Source organism: Chinchilla lanigera, unplaced genomic scaffold (assembly GCF_000276665.1).
Source record: "Chinchilla lanigera isolate Chin_1 unplaced genomic scaffold, ChiLan1.0 scaffold00009, whole genome shotgun sequence".
Classification (NCBI taxonomy): Eukaryota; Metazoa; Chordata; class Mammalia; order Rodentia; family Chinchillidae; genus Chinchilla; species Chinchilla lanigera.
In genome coordinates, this window is record NW_004955410.1 from 3,892,917 (window position 1) to 3,915,408 (window position 22,492).

Consider the following 22,492-nt stretch of genomic DNA (forward strand, 5'->3'; position numbering starts at 1 on the left):
TTTCTTTCTTTCTTTCTTTCTTTCTTTCTTTCTTTCTTTCTTTCTTTCTTTCTTTCTTTCTTACTTTCTTCTTTCTAGAAAGGCTCGAAGGGCTCACTGTGTTCCCTAGGCTGTGACCTTGAACTCGCAATTTGCCTGCCTCAGCCTTCCAGGTCAATGGGTCTATAAGGTACACTATCACAGCTAGCTTTTCACTTTGCCTTTGATTGGAATTCACACCTTTCAGAAAGATGTGGCTTATTTCTAGTTCTAAGGTTTGTGTTTGAGGAACTTATAGGAATTATTTGAATAGTTCATAGATGTTGAAAGGAGAAATATGAACTGATATATTCAGATGGTTATCAAACAAGTATGCATAAAGGAGCAATGTTCTGGTAAAAAAAAGTTTTAAACACTTTGAAACACTCAGATGCTTTTTAGCTTGTATATATTTGAAAATAATCAGAGAATTGAATCCACATATTTTAAATGACTCACCAATCTTTTCCCATACTGAGCTCTCTGCACCCTGCATGTGCTGTAGGGTAGTACTGTTTAACACAGGCTTAGTCTTTTTTAAGACTTGATTTTAATGGCATGGAGGAGCCATCCTTTTTTTTTAAGTTATTAAATAAACTGCGCTGTTATTAATACATTATGTTTACTTTCAAGGACTAATTCGATTCTATAAATATATCTAGAAAATCAAAAGAATCAAAAGGAACAGGAAGATTTAGCTACATTAAGATAAGCTATAGTGTCCATAATTAACATAATAACTCCCATTCATTGCTGAAAATTCAGAGAAATCACGATAACTTGAGGAATATCTTGACACCCCTGTCCCTCTTCAGACTTGTTTGGATGGTTGGCCTCTGTTCCCATAGCAACTGTAGGGACCCCTGCACGGTCTTTCTATACTCTTGCTGTGGGGTCTTTACACTGTCTTCCACTTGACTACAAGAGCCTATCATTTTGGGCCCATGTCTTATTTAACCTTGAACTTTAGCTCTCCAGCCAAGAGTAGAAGCTACATGAATGTAAGATTCAAAACGCAACCTATAAAATGGGAGAAAATATCTGCAAACCATATATATATAATGAAGAGTTAATATATGAAGTATTGAAGGAGATCCTGCAACCCAATAGCAACACAAAATAATAAAACCAATAGCCAAATTGAAATATGAACTTGCATCACACGTTTCTTCGAGAAAGACATCCAAATTACCAACAAGGATGTGAAGCAGTTGTTGACGCTGTTCCTCAGGGAAATGCAGATCCGTCCTGAAGTGAGAGAGCACTTCACACCCGTCCAGACCACGGTTATCAATGACGAGAGACGCAGTGGGGAAGATGTGGGGAAACTGGAGGAGCCTTGCGCACTGCTGATAGGGAGAGAATGGCACAGTCACCATGGGGAACAGTACAGAGGTTCCTCGGAGTATTAAAAATAGATCTACTAGGGGCTGGGGATTTAGCTCAGCAGCACAGCGCCTGCCTGGCAAGCGTAAGGTCATGAGTTCGATTCCTGGTACCGGAAAAAAACCAAAAAATAAAAAAATAAAAATAAAAATAAAAAATAGAAATAAAAATAGAACTACTGTAAAATCCGCCAATCTCTCTTCTAGGTATTTATCAAAAAATTGAATTTATTATATTTAAGAGCACTTCTACACTCATTGCAGCACTTTTCAAAATGGTCCAGAGAAGAAAAGAACATATATGGCCACTGACAGGGAAAAACGGTGTGCACATGCAATGAAATACTGTAGAGCATTGAAAAAGCAGGCTCTACAACATGTGACAACGTGGGTGTAGCTTGAAGACATTACACTGAGTTAACATCACACCATTCACAAAAAAAAACAAACATTACACGTTTCCACTTACGTGAGGACCGTGACGTAGTCCTATACAGAGAATCGCAGTGGAATAATAGTCCCAGTGGCCGTGGAGAAGGAAAGGTTCAGAGTTGCTAAACTAATAGGCATAGGGGCTGGGGATTTAGCTCAGCGGCAAAAGCGCCTGCCTGGCAAGCGGAAGGTCGTGAGTTCGGTTCCCGGTACCGGAGAAAAACAAAAAAACAAAAACAAAAACAAACAAAAAAAAAATAGGCATAAAGCTGCAGTTATGTAAGATGAAGAAAGTCAAAGACCTGCTGCATAACATAGTATTTGCATAAGAATAATCCACTGTACACCTACAATATGTTAAGAGGAGAGATCTCCTGGTAAGTGTTCTTGCCACAGTAACCTTTAAAAAAAATTAAAGTAACAATTTATAATCTTAAAGTTTTGTGCACTTTTTTAAAAATCTGAAAACTACACTTCGAATCCTGCTTTCCCCCAGGCCTGGTGCTTGGCATTAATGTGGCGGTTGAATGGTTCGTTTGCATTCATTTTTCACCCACATGAATCAGAAAATCCTTGTGAGCAAACCAGGCAGGTGTGCGGCACCTCCAGAGAGCTGATGCGCAGGACCATAGATGCACAGTGCCATCAGCAAAGCCGGAAGCTTTGAGAATTAGGACAGAATGTTTAGGGGGAATGTGCTACTCATGGGAATTAATCTACCTGATTGTAGATAGTACAGCTATGAAATAGGATCCATGTTCGTCTCCTCACACAGCTGTTCCCAATTACACCCCCCCCCCATACTCTAACCTGTACCTGCTGCCCCATTCCTGAGAGCTCACCGTGTGTACAAGTCCTCCTCACGCATGGTGCCATGGCCAAAATGAACTCTATCACAGTCCAAACAAATGAATACGGGTAAGGAAAACCAGACACAGGGTTGAAAGATAATTCCCAGTACTAGCGAAGCCAACTGCATTTGCTTCAGTGTAGAATAGCAGTGGGTTGCTTAGCAATACACACTTAGAGCTTGCTGAGCCAGCTAGGAAATCATTCTCTCTTTGCTTAATTTTCAGCATTAGTAGAAAAGAAAGACATTTTACATTGATAAGTGAAGACTTCAAAATACCTAGCAAATTGAATGAGAAGAAAATAGGGGGCAAAAGGTGTATCATGTGGGCTAATAATCAAAGAATATGCAGCTAAAATTTATTTTAGCACATTTAATTTTAAGTAATTTACATTCACATCTCAAGTAGAAATATCTATAACAATTTAAACTAAATCAAAGTGATAGGGTAGGCATTTGTGTTTTATATATTTAGGGGGAACTTTGTCAGTTTTTCCACAGATGGTAGGGAAAATAATTCACAGCAAGTTATCGATTGCTTGATTGCTTTCTCAAGTATCTCTCCACCTGGCTCCTCCATCAGGCAAAAATGAAACTCTTAAAGGAAAGTTCAAACAAATAGTAAGGAAGGACATTTTTTTTTTTGGTGCTGGGAATCGAACTCAGAACCTTGCGCTTGCCAGGCAGGCGCTTATGCCACTGAGCTATATCCCCCGCCCAGGACATTTAATTCACTCAGTATTTAATACTGTTTAACAAATACACTACTTGTAATAAACTTGCATTTCAGCTATTTCTTCACATTCAACATTTTCTGAAACTTTCAGCTTCACAGTGGGAGCGATTCTTCTGTCCCTGAAACATACATGTGCTCTTTCTGCTGAAGCCACAGCCAGAGCCCAAGCGGCTGTGACCCTCCCGGTTGAGGTGTCACCGATTTCAAAGGCATGTTTTGCGCTCCCTCCTGCGTGTGTCTCCTTGACTCGAGTGTTTACATTTGTTTTTCTTAGAATGAAATTAACACTGATAAAAACCTCATAAAAATAATATTAAATATCCCATTAAGTACCGAGTTCATAACGTGGTAAACTTTGTGGAGAAGATGTTAGGCAGAAGCGCTGCATGCAGACCTGGGCTTGCCCGTTTTCCCCGCCAGCGCTGTGGTGGGAAGGACAACCCGTCGCGCTGTTCTGTGACCGTCGCCCTCCACCCCTCAGGACAGTGCGGCCGCCGCCCTCTGCGTCCTCCTGCTCTGCTGTTCGCCGTGGTCCCTGCCTGGACATCGCCCTCTTGCTCCCTCTCACTGCAGCTTGCTTCCTCTTGGTTTCTGTTTTCTGAGCTACCGTTTTTTATTTTAATTACTTGTTGCCTTTTCTCTTAAACTTCCCTCTCTACGTGATGGCTCCTGAGGTAGGGATGGCGGAGGTTTGTACGCCTACTTGTGAGTCCTGCGCAGGTCGTGCTGTGTTGATGTACCAAAGCTGTTCAGCACTGACAGGTACTGTGGCCATCTCAGGATGTGTGCAGCAAGTATGCTCCTATGGCAAACTATGAGAAATTCACAAATGCTGTCAGAAAATCAGTAGCTTTGTTATTTTCTAAAAGGGGATGTTAAAGGAGTAAGTATTCTTTGCAGTTGAACTGTGGAACACAGTTGATATAGGTGCCCCATTCTCCCGTCCATCATCTCAGAAGTAGGGAGGGCGTCAGCTGACAGAAACCAGGATCATAATGCAGGCCCCTTTCCCCTCACGCTAATTAGCCTGCTGCAGTTTTAAAGAGGCTTCTCATCATCCAGGTCAGGAAAGCGTTCGGCGTTTCTCAGGAACCTCAGAAGCAAATCGTTCCACGGCTCCCACTCTGACCCATCCTCTCGTGATCCTCCCTACGGAGCGGCAGATTGCTTGCAAATGCAGTGTGCCCAGGCCCAGGGATGGTGACCCTTCTCCAGACAGGCTGCCCACACCGCAACCCAAACCCACTTCCTGACCTCGCAGTGCCAACGCTGCAGTCAGTCCTGAACACTGAGCTCTTAGTTTAGAAAAAGCAACTTACTCAGTGCTCGCTGGGGTGACTTGGCTCGTGTGGCGCCAGAGAGGGCTCTGCACACCCGCTATGGCACACGTGCCTCAGGTCACCACCACTGTCCTAGGCCGCTCCTCCTTTGGGAAGTATTATAAATGCGTGCGTAGAAAGAAGGAACCTGAACTCGCTTCCTTATGATCTGATAATGCGGGGTAATTTAGTATAACTGTTGGTAGAAACTCTTGTTGTCAGACTCCGGGGAACTTCAAATAGATAAACTTCTGTAGTTACCTGCGTCTAGGTCACACTGCCCTCCTAACAGAGAGCTTGTCGCTCAACAGAATAAAGGGATCCAAAATTGTTCCAAACGAACAGACACACCAAGTCGCTCTCTCGAAAGGCGCTATTCTGGCGGCGGAAGGGTCGGTGGGTGCCTCGCTAATGGAAATGTCACCTCGCTGGGTTCTGGCATTTTGATGCAGGCAGGTAGTGTTTTAGGCCTTGGTGCCCTCTTCGTGATCATGGCTGATATTCGTGGAGCTTAGAATTTCCCATGTGAAATAAATGTTCTACATTTGTTATTTTATTCACAGCTGAAACACTCATATCATGAAAGTGCTATTAACACAGTTGCCATCATTACTGCCACGTTTTTGAAATATAACAGACACACTTGGGAAAGTTAAGTAACTTGTTTCCAGTCAACAGCTACCCCAGCCAGCTAGTGACAGAGTCACAAACTGAAATAACCTAGAGCCCAAATTTCACAATCCATCCAGAACGCACCCGGCGGCCCTCTGTCTGTGTCTTTCTCCCGGGCAGCCTGGGGGCTGTGCTAGTTATTATTTGCTATGGGAAGTTTTCCTGCCTGCCAGACAGCAGGACTTTGTCCCTCAGGGGTCTGCTCCTCACCGCTCCCGCAGGCCAAGATGAGTCATCAGAACTTTGGGGGCTATGAGCACCTGTCAGAGCTCTGGGCTGAAGAAAATGAATGAAGTGGAAAAGGTGACTGTGGACACGTTTATTCATTGAATGCTGCTATAAAACTAATGTAATGGATATCTAATGTCGCCAGCATTATGTAAGGCATATAAAGCATAAGCTACACAGTTGATCTTAGTTTTAAAATAAATTTATTCCTTCATTTAAAAATAAAACTAGAAGCCTGAGCTATTCAAACCCTTTGGGTTTCTTTATGTTTGTGAATGATGGAAACCACTGTGGAATTTTCCCCTAAAATGTTCAGTCCAGTCAAGTATTTTGATAGGCTTGATACCAAAACATTTAGTACACAGAGTACATTAATAAAAGCCCATCTCTGACATCATTTTTCTAACATGTTTCGATAACTGAAGTTTTTATTTTCATTTTATTGGCTTCCTTTCTTCGTAGACTCACTTCCATTACTCTTTGGAGATTTGCCTATTGCAAATTAAACTTGAACTCTGCTAGCTGGTAATTGTGGAGGTGACAGCTTCCAGTAACTGAGCTCGGCTGGGAAACAGATTCCTATGGCCCTTAAAAAGGTTGACCCTGTGGCTCTAGATAACTCTTAATTGAAGGGAAGTATTTTGGTCTTCAATAAACAAGACAAAAGGCAGATTAGCAGAATTCCGGACCGTCGTATAAAGTTAGAGACCAGTAGTGTATAAGGAACAAATCAGTATGTGTAAGTTAAGAATTGCAAGAATTTTTGTATTCTATAGAAATAATACAAGATGGAAATAATATGTGTATTAATAGACTTATTTTTTGCCTGAAAATTTCATTCATTTCAAGTAAGCGTGTCTACAGAATACAAAATAACAAGATTAGAAATTTACCCCAATACACATAAAATGAAACAGGTGAATTCATAAAGTGAAAGATGACTGCTACTTCAGCTTGGGCTCCACTCTTCCCGTATATGACAATGAACTGATCTCTGTGTTGGATGACTTCAAAGCTTATCATCAATCCCTCTAGAAAGTAGAGACCACTCATTTAAATTGTCCCTTTTCACACAATTTAATACTTGCTTCCATTTGTGCACGAGACACCACACTTGATGCTAAAGTGTGCACTCTCGGAAGTGTTTCAACCCAGTGCGGCATTTGGTCTCCTCGGCTGTGTTTCCCGTATGATTTCTGCTGACGACCTGCCCTTTGGCACTGTGGAAGATACTCGTGGAAGCCATTTATTTTTTTGTTCATCTCATGTGACTTCTGATGAAAGTTTCACAAAGCAAACATTTTGAAACAAGAATCTGCTTAAAGTCACACACATTAGTTCGGGAACATTTAACTGATTTCCTAGGGACATTTCACTTAGGAGAGTCCCAGCCTGCATTTGACACATGAACCTGCCCTGTGAGTGTTTCAGAAGCGCTCCTGGGGGTGAGCGAGTTTCCCCTCACGACGGCTGAGCTCTCCATGATACGGACACGTTCGTAAGTGGTATGTTGGCCCGAAAGTTCTGATGACACACTTAGCTTGAGTGACTACCTGTTTACAATTTCGAGTTGTTTTGGGTGTATTTGTTTCTATGCAAGTTTGCAAGGACACTAATGACTACAGACATACATCTTTGAGAATGAAATCTGTCTTAAATTTAAAATTATGCATACTTGAAGGCATCCCTTTATTTTCTTACTTCGCCAAAATTATGACGAAAGAAGAATTATGCAGTTAAAGGAGACAACGCCAGTGAAGTTGTGGACAGCTGTTATCTCTGGGTTTCAGCGTTTGTAATTTTAGAGTTAGTTTGCTGACTCTTCCACAGGGTGGCAGTAATACAGCACAGAATACAGCAAATTGAACCACTTGCAATTCCAAATAGAAAACTATTAAACACAGAGACTTCTGTAAAATTTAACCAGTTCTCCATCTACATGTATTATAAAATGTATAATGCCAATGTTTATGAAGTCCATGAAGTTAAAAGTCTTCCTTCATAATTATCTAAAATGTAGGGAGTGGGGCAAATGTAGCAATGATACAGCCACTGGGAAAAGAATAATTTTCATATTGATTTTTCAAGTGAAAATTTTGAGAGACTTATATTATTCTTTTACCAACTAAGTTTATATTTATAAAATAATTTCAGAAAGTTATGAAATGACCCATATAACATAAAGTAGTTACATATGTGTGTGAGTACGTACACCGAAGAGAAGATCCACCGGAGATCTACAGGGCTTTGTAAGACTGTAACGGTGAGGGACCTGCAGGCTTTGTGAAAGAAAGCATTGCCCTTGTCAGTCTTAAGATTTTAGGAACCAACAGGAGAAAACTTTCAGAAAAATGTTGAGTCATTAAAGATGTCTGCTGCTAGCCAAATGAAAATTGAGAAAAGAGATAAATATTAAACATTAATAATAGGCAAGTGACTCAGTCATTCAATGCAGCTTACATTTACATAGCCAAGTACCTATGTGAAAGAGGAACAAAGATAGTTTAACTTACATAAAACATTGCAGTTAAATGCAAGAGTGTGTGTTCCCACACCCAGTTCTGATCTGTCTTAACTTTGACAGCTCTGAGGGCTCCATTTAGACACACATGGGGGTTAGGTGAGGCTTTTGTACTAAGACAGACAAAGCAGGAAGTCTTTTTCACTGTTTGCCTGGAGAGTTGTAACAGGGTAAGTTCAGTGTGTGTTTGGACTATTTGAATAACATCAGTCAGAAGAATCACATAGTGTAGCCTGTCTTGCTAGAAACGCTCGCCTTCCAGAGCACAGATACAATCACTTCAGATAGCCTGTGCCTGCTGCACACCGACAGGTGTCGTGTGAAAATGTTCCCGTGCAGCCCTGTGGGGGAATGGGAAGGAGGGAACCGCTGAGCTCCACATGGACATCCGAGGCAGGTCTCACAGGCATCTGTGAAGGACCTACCCAAGGGCTTTCTGAAGCACCTGGAATGTTTTCCTGGCTGCAGGTGTGAATGTGGGAGATACAGCAGTTAAATGGAATTGTCAGTTAGGGCTGTCAACTTGCTTGTAACAGTATTTCCCGTTAGGAGTGAGCCCATCCAGGGAAGCAGCAATGTGACTTTGAAACAGATAACAAACCCCACCCCATGTCAAGGAAATGAGACCATTGAGTTTTGGGGGACAGTTCCTAGAGAGAGTAGAAAGAAAGAGAAAAAGAAAAAAACAGGAAGGCGAGAGCCCGTGCACTCGAGAGCCACCCTCTACCGTTAACCTAGATGCGGTCATTTTTCATTAACAATTCAAAGTGCCTAAACCTCAGCCGTGTCTACTGCCAGAGGGACTCCTGCGTGACCAGCTCAGACGGAGCCCGAGGCTCAAAACCTGAGACTTCCCTGCGCACCTTGCGGGGTCAGGATCGCCGTGGTATGTGTGGTTGTGAGCAATGAAAGCAAAACAGATGGGTATCTCTTCTGCCATAGGTGCCGGGGAACAGCAGGCAAAAGACGAAATGCAGGAGACGGTTAGAAATATCAGTTCAGAGGCCGTCCGCCTCGGTTAGGAAGTTGGGAGCTCACGGTACGTGTCTGTGCCGGCCAGCTTCCCTGGAAAGCGATACACTGACGGCACAGACACACAGGAGCATCTTACATGTTTCTGTGGTGTGAAGGCAGCGGAGCTGCTCCGAAGTTGCCCTAAGCAGCTAAACATGAGATAACATTTTGTTCAGGTTTTCATGCCAGTATCGCCGTGGACAGGAATGTCTTGCTAAGGCCGTATGTGAGGTGACATGCAGAACACAGGTGAAGGAGGTGAAATTGAAAGGGAACTAAAAGATGCATTTCTCTGCAAATGCAGCCCGGGCGGTGCCCCCGGCTGAGTCTGGGTGCGCCGCAGGACCCTGAAGTGCTCCTCTCCATTTGGTGTCTGTGCTGGGGGCAGGGTGTGGGGTTTCTCTCTGGTGCCGTCCTGGATTCTTTACTGAACTCAACTTTTCTTCGCATAGTAAGTTCCCTGGAAAGCTTGCTTTTATGTATGTATTTATCTTGCTTTTGCTATTTGTTTTGCTCAACTACTTTTTAACCAGCCTGCTGGGTTCATTCCTGTCTCCACCTCACTCAGGTTCGCGTATTCACATTCTCCGTTGGTCAGCATAACTACGACCGCGGACCGATCCAGTGGATGGCTTGTGAGAACAAAGGTAGCGCGTTTTTCTGACTTTTTTATTACTAGAAATATTTTGACCATTGTTGTTGGGTCTGTGTTATCATTTAAATAACCTACAGTTGTGAATAATGTATCAGAATTGAAGCAAAAATACAATTCTCAACATGCTTTCCGTAGAAAAAACAGGTAACAAATGTTGACATCAGTATTACATTATAAAAATTTCAAACAGCTGATCATAATATCGTAGACTCATAAAAAGATACATTACAATGAATAATACTTAATAATATGTAACAGATATAATTTTATGTGGAGAATTAGGAGTGAAAGAATACCTGGATTCTGTATAATTTATATGTGACTGTGTGACATGTGTATTTTTTTCTCTGAGTGGCTGAATAACTGTTTTCTGAAAATGTCTCATACACTACTAGATAATTTAAATTTCATGCAGTGAGCCTATATTTCCTTTGTACTTAGAAAAATTATAGTATTTGAAAAATAAACTATGAAACCATAGCAACAAGAGGAACCTGAATATATTCTGAAAGTTATGTTCAGACAGATGTTTTATATACGTATTACAACTGTGTCCCTTTTTGCATCTTTAATAATTCACCCAGTGAAAAAATACGTAAGTGCTGCTAGTTTCCTACCACTTTTAGTAGAGAATATTTTATACTATCTAAGGAAATAGTACCATTTTTAAAAAATCTTACAGTTGTGAATTTTGTTAATCAAACATTTTCTGGGTATTTATATTTTCATTTTTGTTCAGTTTAGAAATGAAAAGAATATCCTTTTTCCCTACAAAGAATAAAACAATTTTTGTGGCTCTCCATTATGATGTAATCTTTATATTTATAATGTGTGTGTATTTCAGGTTATTATTATGAAATTCCTTCCATTGGAGCAATAAGAATTAATACTCAGGTAGGGTTACTTAAATCTCATTTACATTATTTGTTCAAAATGCAAAAAAGTTTCTTTTCTAATTTAAATATGCTCAGTATGCGGAAAGCGGCTGAAAATGACAAGTAAGATCCATAATATTACTTGTGTTAAAATAGTACATATCACGGCAGTGTATTGGTCGTATTTCATTAAGTTTCCTGGTTTTTCTAAGCATCCTGAAGTCCAGGTTAAAAATGAGTATGAGCGTGAGGATATTGCTTTTCTCAGATGTCCAAAGCAGCGGGAGAAATGGGTAAATTCGCACTTACTAACAGTCTCAGGCAATTGAACTTGATTGTGTTCCAAATCGTGTAAACAAGCCCTTTACCGTATAGAATCCTAGCCAGTCATTATTCTGGACAAATTGAGAAGCTTTAATGAGAATGAGATTCTCAGAGTAACCATTGCAGATCTAGCCACCTGTTTAAACTGGAGTTTCAAGGGGGTGATTTCTCTAACACTTCCTGGCAAGCATATCTACTAAGTGAATTTAATAGAATTCAGTAACTAAGTTTATTTAAATGTATACTACTTTAAAATATTCATAAATTGCTATTTAAAATTATTGGTCAGTTTTAAACATAGCGAAGAGGCTACAAGCCAGGTGAAGTCACAGTAGCATAGACAGCCTGGTCTTTGTGGAGGTGAGTGCCCCGTGCTTTGAACGCTGGCATGAAACAGCGCTCCGTTCGCATCTCATGTGGAGAATGAGCACAATGTTTCACTTATTTTTTGATACATTTAAACGTAGTTTTGAATTTCAGTCAAACAATCTGTGATATGAAAGTCAGTGTGCGGCTGCTTTATTATTTCAAATTGGTTCAATGTCACGCAGTAAATCACAGATCCTTAATAGTTTAGATCAAGATGAAAATATTCACAAGGAATGTAGTTCACTTAGCATCGGCCCTAGCTCGGGAAAGCAGCATTCTGCCTATTACTGGGGGAAAACTGGAATAAATACACTGCATAAAGAAATCATGTTTTGTTGATTGGGAGTACATAGGGATACCACCTATGCAATGCTCAAAGTAGGAATTCAGTGCTTATACGTCCAGTCTCTCAATAATCTGACTCTATGTTCATACCTTCACTCTCCCAATAATGTCATCCTATATTCATGTTTAACTCTAGATTAATTTTTTCCCTCAGAGATTTTTTAAAAACACAGCATGCCTAGTTTTCAACCACAACTTTTTCTTCTTCTACAAATAGGAATATCTGGACGTTCTGGGAAGACCAATGGTTTTAGCAGGAGAAAAAGCTAGGAAAGTCCAGTGGACAAACGTGTACTTGGATGCACTGGTAAGAGCTGGGATGCTGAGCTAGAGATTCCGCAGAGTGACTTTTCCTAGATGGAGTTCTCCTTTAATCCTCATGGAGCCCCTGCTAAAGTTCTTTAATTACAGATGCCTTTGCAAGAATTTAGAGAATGGGAATAAAATCCTAGATTTGTGTAAAATAGAGAACCACAAGTATAGTGTGATCTTGCAGATTATCTATTGAGAATGTGCAATTCTAACATGGAATCATGAATTTATGGCATTTCAGTAAACATTTTGAATTTTTAACATAAAAGAATAAAGCCAATAGTAATGTAGAAGAGAATCTATTTGTTCAGATTGTGAACATGGATTTTAAAGAAAGTATTTTTCAAGTAGATGTCAGCTAGTAGAAATATGTGTGACCCATACACCTGTAGCCAGACTCACCAAAACTCAGAAGTATATTCAGTTAGACAAGCAGAAATCTTACCCTGCCCTGAAATCAGCACACACTTTATCACCTCTTTATGTAAAATCCCTGGTTTTGATCTTGCTTTGACGGTTTTTGTTTTCCTGATGTGAAAGTATAAATAATTACATCAGCTAATATTTATTCATATGCTTGATCATAACTTGAAGCCTTTCCTAATAATTTACTGAAATGACATATTGGAGAGAGCAAAACATACGAATCCCTGTGAAGTAAATGCTGATTCGATAATTCCCTTTCCCTACTTGGAACCCAGTTGTGTGCTGTTACTTCTGTTCTAATTCTGGTGATGAACCCAAAGGGCAGAGTGGAATCCGTTTAGAATTGCTTATCATTTGGTTCTTGGAAAATAAACACGTGCAGGAAGTGAGGAGAACATAGGCAGTCTCAGCAGCAGCCTTGCATGCTGTGTACGATAAAGGGGAGCTTGCTAGGACCTCCAGGCCCAGAAAAAGGACTGCCGCCTGTACCTTCTTGACGTCACTTATTTACTTAAGGTCACGTGGTCATCTACATCTACGGCCAAAACGTTCCACTCTTCCGGATCTGTCACAGGGCAGTGTATCTTCGGAAGAGTCAGTAATCATGGCCTGTTGGGTTTCCTATGACCAGAAGTTCATTAGCCAGAATATCTGCACTGCTGGCAAGGTCCTCATTGATAGCACAGATGACATTAGGAAATGTCTATGTTGCAAGCTGGAATGAAAATGTAAAATAAGGGGTACACAAACTGACTGTTCAGTAGGCAGAGTACAATTTTTTTATTAATGTGAGAATGATGTGCCTCATCATGTATTTAAGTTATTTATTTATATATTTATATATTTATTTATTTATTATTTATGTCTTTTTAAGACAAGGTTTCACTGTGGAGTTTAGGCTGGTTTTGTAGTCCAGGTTGGCCTTGAACTCACAGTGCTCCTCCTGCCTCAGCCTTCTGAGTGCTGAGATTACAGTTGTGTGTCATCATGCCTGGCCTTAAGTTATTTTTAAAAATACACACTGCGTACAGAAAACTCAGCATACATGGTGTCAAGTAAACAGTTTAGTTAAAAATAAAAAGGTATATTTCAAGAGAAAATGTAATAAATATAATACGGAATATTCAATGAACTCTGGCTTTTCAAAAGAATGAAGTCATGCATTTGGGTAGAGCGGGAGAGGTATATTTTAAAAGTCGTGACACTTTAGCTATACATACGAATACAAGTCATTTTTCTACGATGTTGAGGAGTGAGCTCTAATATAAAGTTTGGGGGTTCAGAAGGAATACTACTATGATCACCTTTGGACATAATAAGACACAGGACTGAAACAAGATCAGCCCAGTATTGTAGAGATTATCAATTCATTTAGGAGAAAAGTGAATAAAATATATAAAAAAATCTAATGAAAAGAATTGAGCTCTAGAACATAAAAATGAAACCCCAGGGGCAGAAACTTCTTTCTTTCTTTTTAATTCTCTGGAGTCCTGCAGTGCCTGGGAACCGAGCACACTCTTCCTCCTTTTGATGAACGAGGGGGAAATGGAAATGGAGTTCCACAGTGGTCTGAAATCTAGGGTGTTCGCAGCCTAGGAGATCATTTTAGGATACATATGACCATGGCTTAGAAGCCTGTTTTGGTATTTTGTACAAATGCAGAAGTCATGCAAAGAAGAAAAGATGATGTCCATATACATCTTGTTTTATAGTATGGTGACATTTTACAAACTGCACAAATAAATTATAACTCAGAAAGCTCTCCGAAGTAATCTTCTCTCGATTATCTTTTGGATAAATAGGAATTAATCTATATCCTCACATTATTGAGGTGGATGGTTTTCATTGAAAATATTAATTTGTGTGATTAAAGATATTTTCATTGACGTCCTCTTAAAATGAAATGGAAAGCTAACATGTAAATCAGCACGCCCCTGCCTGCCAAGTACTAGTTTGTTCCTTCATTTTCTTTGTCCCAATTTGTCTGTGTTTCTAGCATCTTTTTTATGATTGTCCCTACCCTTTAAATTAGTTTCCATTGTTTTGGGGGTTCCCATGGGCACAGTTAAAAACCCTAGCCTTTTGGGGATGTTTCCTTCATAAGACCCTGCTGTTGTTAGCATCAAAACAGAGTCGGTGACATTTTTATTTGAGATTATTTTTCAGAAGATTACTGCGTATTGTGCCAGTCTGGCAAATTCACTATTTCCTTAAGAAGTGATTTTGTAGAAAATGTTTAACATGAAATAGTAGTGGGTATGCACACACACACATACACACACACACAATGGCCACAGATGTCAATAAATAAAAGGCAACTCCTAATACTAATCTCCATAGATTCATTTAATATAGGAAATTATCTGTATGGTGATTCATAGAGTGGCATTATTTTCATTATGCTACAATGGCTTAGAACTAGAATTTCCTGTGTAATGTCTGCAGTTCTTTCTACATTATTTTATTTTGTCAAAAAGTATTATTTACTTTGTGGAAACACTTAGTAATATTATTTCTTTTGAATGGCATAGTATTTACTTAGAATATTCTAGAAATACAGCATCAATAGTGTGTTTCTACTTATGTTATTCAGCTCATTTGTGATATAACATGAAACTTCTGATGTAGGATTGAAAATTTAAGAATGAAGTCTCAAAAAAGGAAGTAAATCATGTAAAATAATATTTTAATACCACTGCAATTGTGGAGGACTCTCACCATAGATGACTTGCCATTAAAAAAAAAAGGCTAGGTTTGGGTAGAGCAAATGAAAAAAACTATAGGCTGTGTGTTATTTGTGTAAGATGACTATTTTTATTTGTTATTTATAATGCTCACTTAGAATGTTATTTTAGATGGCATCTTCTTAGATAGTTACATAACAGGTTTTATTATTTTTAAATTTTTTTATTAATTTTTTAAAACAGAAACTAGTAGATCTTAAAATGTGTTACTATTTTTCTGGCTTTTTATGAAGTAATCATAAGTTGAAGTGTGAGGTGTCTGAGGCTGATGCGGAAGGAGAAATTGAAATTGCAACTCAGTTGTCTTTTCCCTCCCTCTGTTTTTAGGAACTGGGACTTGTCATTACTGGAACTCTTCCGGTCTTCAACAGAACTGGCCAATCTGAAAATGAGACCAATTTAAAGGTTCAAAGTGAATTGATAAAATTAATAATAAGAATTGATAAGCTGGGACAGAGAGGCTCAGTGTGGTTAAGATGTTCCTGCAAGGAAATCCGCACAGAGCCACCGTCAGGAGGCTGCAGGCCGCTGGCCCCGCTGCCTGCTGAGAGTTACCTGGGAGGGAGGACGCACAGGTCCAGCTCCCCAGCCTACGGCCCAGGCTCGGAGTCACTGTGTGTAACTGTCCCTGGAGAGCGCCGGCAGACTCGGGGCCAATTACAGGGCAGATGGACAGCAGTGCTGTGTGCACACCCTCAAAATCTATTAAGACATCATGGAGTGCAGAAAGATATAGTGGTATTTGTTGCAGATGTAGGTAGATATACTTACTGAGTCCTTATCCTTCTGACTCCCAAGCAGTAGATTTTTTAGTAAATTGTAACTTACAGATCTGATACAGGTTTTTCCTATTTTTTAAGATATAGGAGAAATACTTCATGAATTTCATAAAAACACTTGATTTCTATAGCACTGGTAATATTGTCAATGTAATAAAATGCTACCTCTTGAACATTCTGAATAATTATTATAAAATATCTTGTACTTACTTTTTTATTTGTTAAATACTTTTGATTTTTACACAGGATTGTATTCCTATTTCTTGGCTTGATTCCAAATGATAGACTGCAGAACTTGAATTTTTTAATACTAAACACTTACTTTATAATGTAGGTGATATTCCTAACTTGGGGGGATATTTACTTCTAGTTTGGGGCTTCATGAAGTCCTTTGTGCTTAAACATTGTTTATTCAGCTATAAATCTCAATTAAATTTCTTGTTTTAATAATATAGCCATATTAGCATTAGTTATTTCTTTTTGGGGATCATTACCATTCTTAAACATCTCCGTGTTCCAACTACTGGAACTCGGGGAGGGGCAGTTGTCTAAATTCTCTCATATGTGTTCGAAATTTTTATATTGAGATAGGGTTTCATTAAGTACTTACTTTGCCCTGGTTGGGTCCCAACTTCACATATCTCTTGTATTTTAAACTCAGTCATCAACATTTCATGTAAGCTAAACAATAATCATCATAAAATTGCAGAAAACAAAGCTGATGATCCTATTAATAATTTATAACAAAAGTAACTCATCTTCATATAAATATTTAAGCTAGAAGGGACTATAGCTATTGCTGTAGAAAAATGATAAACATGTACAATAAGTGTGCAGAAATGTATAGACTTTGGTGTTGAGTGCACTAACTTCTTGCTCTCTTGCCACAGAACCAGCTGATCCTGGGTGTGATGGGTGTGGATGTTTCTCTGGAGGATATCAAGAGGCTGACGCCACGCTTTACAGTAAGATGCAGTTACTCTTTTGATATCCTTTCTAGCTTTGAACTGTATATACTACTTTAGCTTGTCCAGAAGGCATTTAAATAATTCTGAGAAATTATATGCAGTAACCTTAACAAAAAACTAAATATTTAAAAATCCTTAAAATGTGAGGATATCATTTTGCATGCTATAAAAGATTTTTTTTGGATACTGGAACTCGAACTCAGAACCTCACACCTGCCAGGCAGGCACTGTGCTGCTGAGCTATATCCTGGTCCAATGGAAAGATTTTTTAAAGAAATAATGCATTTCTGATTGTGACTCAGGATGTCTATAATTGCGTTTTGATTTTTTTTCAGCTATGCCCCAATGGCTATTATTTTGCAATTGATCCTAACGGTTATGTTTTGCTACATCCAAATCTTCAGCCAAAGGTATGTGTCTAATGTGTTCACAGTGAATCATATTTTGTAAAATTAGTGTTTAATGTTCTTCGTAGGTTGTCATTATAAGGTTCAGTTTGTAGCTTAAATACAGAGGAACAGTCTGTGGTGTGGTTGCTGCCCTTGATGGCCAGACTACAGTTGATCATACACAAAAATGTGCAAAAGGGGTTCTTCTTTTCTTTACCAGCTAGCTGAGCTAATGTTCTTGTTGCAAAGATTATTGTTGTCACCTCCTGGGCTCCACTTTCATAAGTCCCGCTTGCTGATTTGACCGTGGCTGTGGGGGCCTTTGCCCCGTGGTCAGATCCTCCGTGCCTGTGCTCCTCCTCCCGTCGTCCTCTCCTCTTTCCCTCTCCCGGAGGATTTTCTTGCCTTGGGCGGGCATGTAAAGACGGATCCCAAGTTCAGTGAGCGAAATCTGTGTGGTGAGCTTCGGACACAGACCGTGTTTTACTGCGTGGGTTAGTCTGGACGTTACAGAGTTCCACAGCGCGAGCATTGTGTCCTCATCTTTACGCCCATTTTCCCAAGATACAAAATGTTTCCATGAAATACCTCATCCAACTCCTTGCAGTTTTCATTAGTTCTGGACAAGACATCAGTGGCAGAACTTATTGAACAGGTTGTAAAATTAGACAGAATCTTTTATAATTGCAATTTTATAAACATCCTGATGTTCTTGTTTAACTTTGAAGATACTTTAAACCATGCCGACTTGCTAATGCCTGGCCTTCCTCTCCAGTGATGGATATTCCATGTTAGTCATGCATTAGAAAGCACAGGAGTGCACACGCGTGTGAACGCGCACACGCACACACACACACTCGTGAACGTGTCAGTTAATTGTTCAAATCAAGAGTTAAGAGCCACTGATACCGAGTGAGAAACTATATTAAATGGAATAAATTATTTAGTATACGCTAGATAAGATTATGCATTATAATTAACTTCCCTATTTTAACTCTTCCTACTTTTGAACTTGTCAGTTACACTCCATCGGAGTATAAAGATTTGCTTAGCAAATGTAGCTGCTGATCATCCTCCATCATTTTTAAGTATACTATTTTCACAGAAATGTACCTAGCTGCTTTTTTGTGTTATACTCTCAGAGTTCTGAAAAGCAGATCATGTTAAATTCCTCTGAATATACAATAGTTGCTTATGGCTGGCTAATCATCCTAGAATTTATACCACAGTTGAAAATATTTATATTTTTAAATACTAAATAAGGATTAAAGTTTTGCATTATTTTTGGTCTTTGTATACTGGGAGTGTTTTAAATTATATCCTGCTAAGTAATCTAAAAGCAATAAAAATGTAATGTGTTGAAACGTGCAAAAAATCCTTACTTTTCTAGCAGTAACCTTAACCTTCCCCTAAAGGAACTAAAATATATCAGAGACAAAAATGAATAATGAGAGCAGGATAAGTACAGTGGGGATGTATAAAGCCATCACCCAGTGGTGATAGCAGTTTAGGTTGTCTTCGTGGTGAAAAAGGGATAATAATTGGAGAAAAGTTTTCCCCTTTACCTTCTCTTAATGACAAATTTTACGTAGAAAGTGTTTTCTTACCGTTTGAATGACGTTAGTATATATTTCACTCATATTTGGAATAATCAATTCACTGAATTTGTAAAATCGCAAAGAAAATATAAATTTTGTACACATATTTATGAAAGGCTAGGTTAGATGAACTTTTCCTGTGTTAGTGGATTTTGTTAAAAGAAGCATCCAACAAAAATATTCCAAAAAAATACTGTCTGCAAATGACCCAAAGAAAACAAATCTGTGTAATCAGTGTGATTTTTTTTTCTGAAACTTGCTTGTGAATTTTCATCATTAACATGATAAATACTGCGGTTTCTATTTCATAGTAAAAATGCAGGCTCTGCAGTTTTACTCAAGAGCATCATCAAAGGTGATAAAAGCTGACTGAGAAATTGACAAAGAGTCAGTACAGTGGCAGATGCTGTGCTAATAAAATTATCCTTTCTTCAGTAATTCATCATTAAAAATGAAAGACAAAAAAAAAATGAAAGACAGTGGGGGTCCGGGGTTTAGCTCAGCGGCACAGCGCCTGCTCGGCAAGCACGAGTTCATGAGTTTGATTCCTGGTACTCAAAAACAAAACAAAATAAAAATGAAAGACAATAAAGCTACCTCCATAGTACTTATTATTATCTGACAAGGTGAAAATACAGTTTGTGCAAGTATGTATTCCTCGTTCAGGAGCTTATATTTTTCTTCCTGATATTATAATCTTATTTCAAAATCTTTTATCACCATGTTGTGTTTTGTTTAAGGTAGCACAAACACCCTTTAGGAAGCCAAGGATATCAGAAAATGAAGTAACTGAACTTCTTACATGTCTAACTTTCCAAGGAATCAGTATTTTATCAACATATCCTATTCCCCACGGGGTCACATTTTGATAGTGTGATATTATGTATCCTGGCTTATCTCAAAATGTGCTTTATGTATCTTCCTTTTTTCATTAAAATAACCAGGTCTATTTGCTAGATATTTCATTTTGACCAATTCTGACATATATTTATTGAACAGAGAATTATGAGTAATCTGTGTTTTAGAAGACATTAAAATAAATCTACAGTGTTACCGTAGAATTTGCCACTAGTTCAATCCATACCACATTTGATATCTCTGCAGGATACAAAGGAACACATTTTGATCTTTAAGACATTTTAATATCCTGTAATAATTGCTGAATCTATTTAGGCGGCTGTGACAAAACATCAAACAAACAAGAGAAAGAACGGAGTGGTGGTTTTTAAACAGAGCATCTTTTGACAGTTAGGCTGGCAACCTCCGTGGCCTGGTCAGGCCTGGTGCTCCTGGACAGACAGCTCCTCACCCTGACCCCACGGGGTAGAAGGGGGAGGGGGCCAAGGGTCTCTTTCCAACTTGATTTTTGTTTGTTTGATTTTGTTTTTGATGTTCACTGTTTTTGTGTGGCACTGGGGCGCGAACTCAGGGCCCTGTGCATGGTTAGCGGGCCCTGTGCCCCCAACCCCATCCCCAACCTTCCTGCTTGTTCCCGCAGGGCAGGAGTCCCCTCAGTCAGGCCTGTGCTTCATCAGGAATTACTTCCTGAAGGTGGTCACCATCACAGCTAGGATGCGGACTGCACCGCGGGAAACTGCAGGGGACACTGGCAGTGTTCATAGTATACACATTTAGGTCTCACACCTCCTAACAATCCCTGTTCCTTAACCCCTCCCTCTCCTCGCCCCACCGCTCCCTCTCCTTCAATAAAGAGGAGTTTTACTTGAGCTAAGGTATCTTTCCTGCTTCACAAATACAATTCCAGGAAAAGCAACATCAATCATGTCTCTTCATGATTTTCACTAACATAACATTTTTATTCACTAAAAACATTTTTAAACTTTTCATTTTTAACAAATTTATTCATCATGACCTTTATCTGGTACCCCATATTTTGAAATCAATACTGAGTGTATCAGTTATATCTATTTCTCATCAAGCAAATATCTGACCCCCAAACCTTCCCTACGTCGTAAGCGGTGTGACGGATTACCATTTCTCTGTCGCTTCAGCCGATTGGTGTGGGTATCCCAACAGTTAATTTGAGACAAAGAAGACCCAATGTGCAGGTAACTGAATGAGGGTGGCCGTGGCCCTGCTTCCAGATTTGCTAAATCAGAGTTGAGATCAAGCTTCTGCTCTGAAAGCTTACCGTTAAAGCTGCCTCTCCTGAGCATGAGATGGAAATCAGCGTCGGCTCCCAGTAAACTGAAGCAAAAATGTATTAATGGTGGGAGAGGGTGTGCTTTAGCTAACAAAAGACTGCTGAGTAAATTGTGTAATGATCTTAACAATCAGAGCAATCATAATGAGATGGCTTCCAAAAAAGAAATCTGTCACCAAATATCAAGAAATGAATCTCAATCCGTGTGATGCTAACAATTTGCTGGTAGAACTGCCAAGTGCAAGGAAAAGGTAGAATTTCAGTGAGGTAACTTCCATAAGTTAGAAATTTTAAGCCAAAATTTCTTTGAATTTTCACAAATATAATAGGAGTTTAGAAATTGGAGAAATGTCTTTGTAGTAAATTAAAATTGTTCAAAGTAGCAAATAAATACTATGAATTTCTACTGCCTGACAAATTCATTGCAAAATCTTTTCTCCATTGGCAGCAAAATATACAAGTTACTACATGTATGCACATTTCTGTAGGTATAAATCAGCATAAAGAGATACTTGCTACAGCTTGGTAAATAATTTCAGAATTTCAAAGGAAGTTCAGCATTATTTAAAATTTCCTATGTAAGCCTACTGCTTCCTGAGAAAAGTTGTTGATCTTCTAACACAGAAGTAGGACACTGTGAGAGGAGATGGTGAGGCCACACTTGCCTTCCCGGATTCTGGTTCAGTCCCCCGGAAGCAGACTCGATCCCCCTGGGCCGGTCGCAGAGCCCTGGAGGGCAGTACGTCCATGTCTTCATCTGGAAAAGCAGAAGCAAATGACCTGTCCTCTCCCCACAGTCTATAAATATGTGTGCGAATCTCAGGCCCCGTCTCCTGCACATTCTGATTTACTTTAGCTTCTGGATCTTTGTTAAAGCTTCGGAGGTTTTCTTACAGTACCAAGAGCCCAAACTAGAGGACACATTGGTTCCCCTCCAGCTTAGGACCTCTGTGACAATCTGAATGCCCTGTTGTTGCATGTGAAAGCCTTTAGGTCTTTTATGACTCCTATAGAGATTAAGATCATGCATAGCCCTTCTTACGATGTTAAACTTTGGTTGCTCTCCATGCATGTTTCTTTTATGTATTACCTTACATTATACTTTTCTGAAGTAATGTGCATTTTAGTGGGTTTTTCTTGGCAGCAACTTCAAATATTGCATGTAAAAATTATGATATAATTAAAAAATAAACAACCCAAATAATGCTTTACTTTTTGTTTTCATTCTAAGGAAACCACAAATGGCAAACTAGCAACCACATAAGACTTCTGAGTTTGGGGAATATTTTTGAAGTATTAAATATTATCATGACACTGACCTAATTATTTCAAATCTAAAATTTATCATTACATTTTGCCTCTTATTGGA

At 39.2% G+C, this 22,492-nt stretch overlaps 1 protein-coding gene across 4 annotated transcripts in view; it reads left to right on the top strand.

Moving 5' to 3' along the window:
• The window catches only part of Cacna2d1 (calcium channel, voltage-dependent, alpha 2/delta subunit 1), a 419,185-nt gene that overhangs the window by 348,519 nt on the left and 48,174 nt on the right, over positions 1-22,492 (top strand). For 2 of the 4 annotated variants that reach the window (XM_013510508.1, XM_013510509.1), the window contains exons 13-19: positions 9,744-9,822; positions 10,675-10,724; positions 11,961-12,050; positions 15,553-15,630; positions 16,895-16,969; positions 17,308-17,382; positions 20,972-21,028. In XM_013510508.1, coding sequence (XP_013365962.1) covers positions 9,744-9,822; positions 10,675-10,724; positions 11,961-12,050; positions 15,553-15,630; positions 16,895-16,969; positions 17,308-17,382; positions 20,972-21,028 — 504 coding nt within the window. The remainder of the gene's footprint in view (positions 1-9,743; positions 9,823-10,674; positions 10,725-11,960; positions 12,051-15,552; positions 15,631-16,894; positions 16,970-17,307; positions 17,383-20,971; positions 21,029-22,492) is intronic. The other 2 variants (XM_005377191.2, XM_013510510.1) reach the window with 1 other exon arrangement.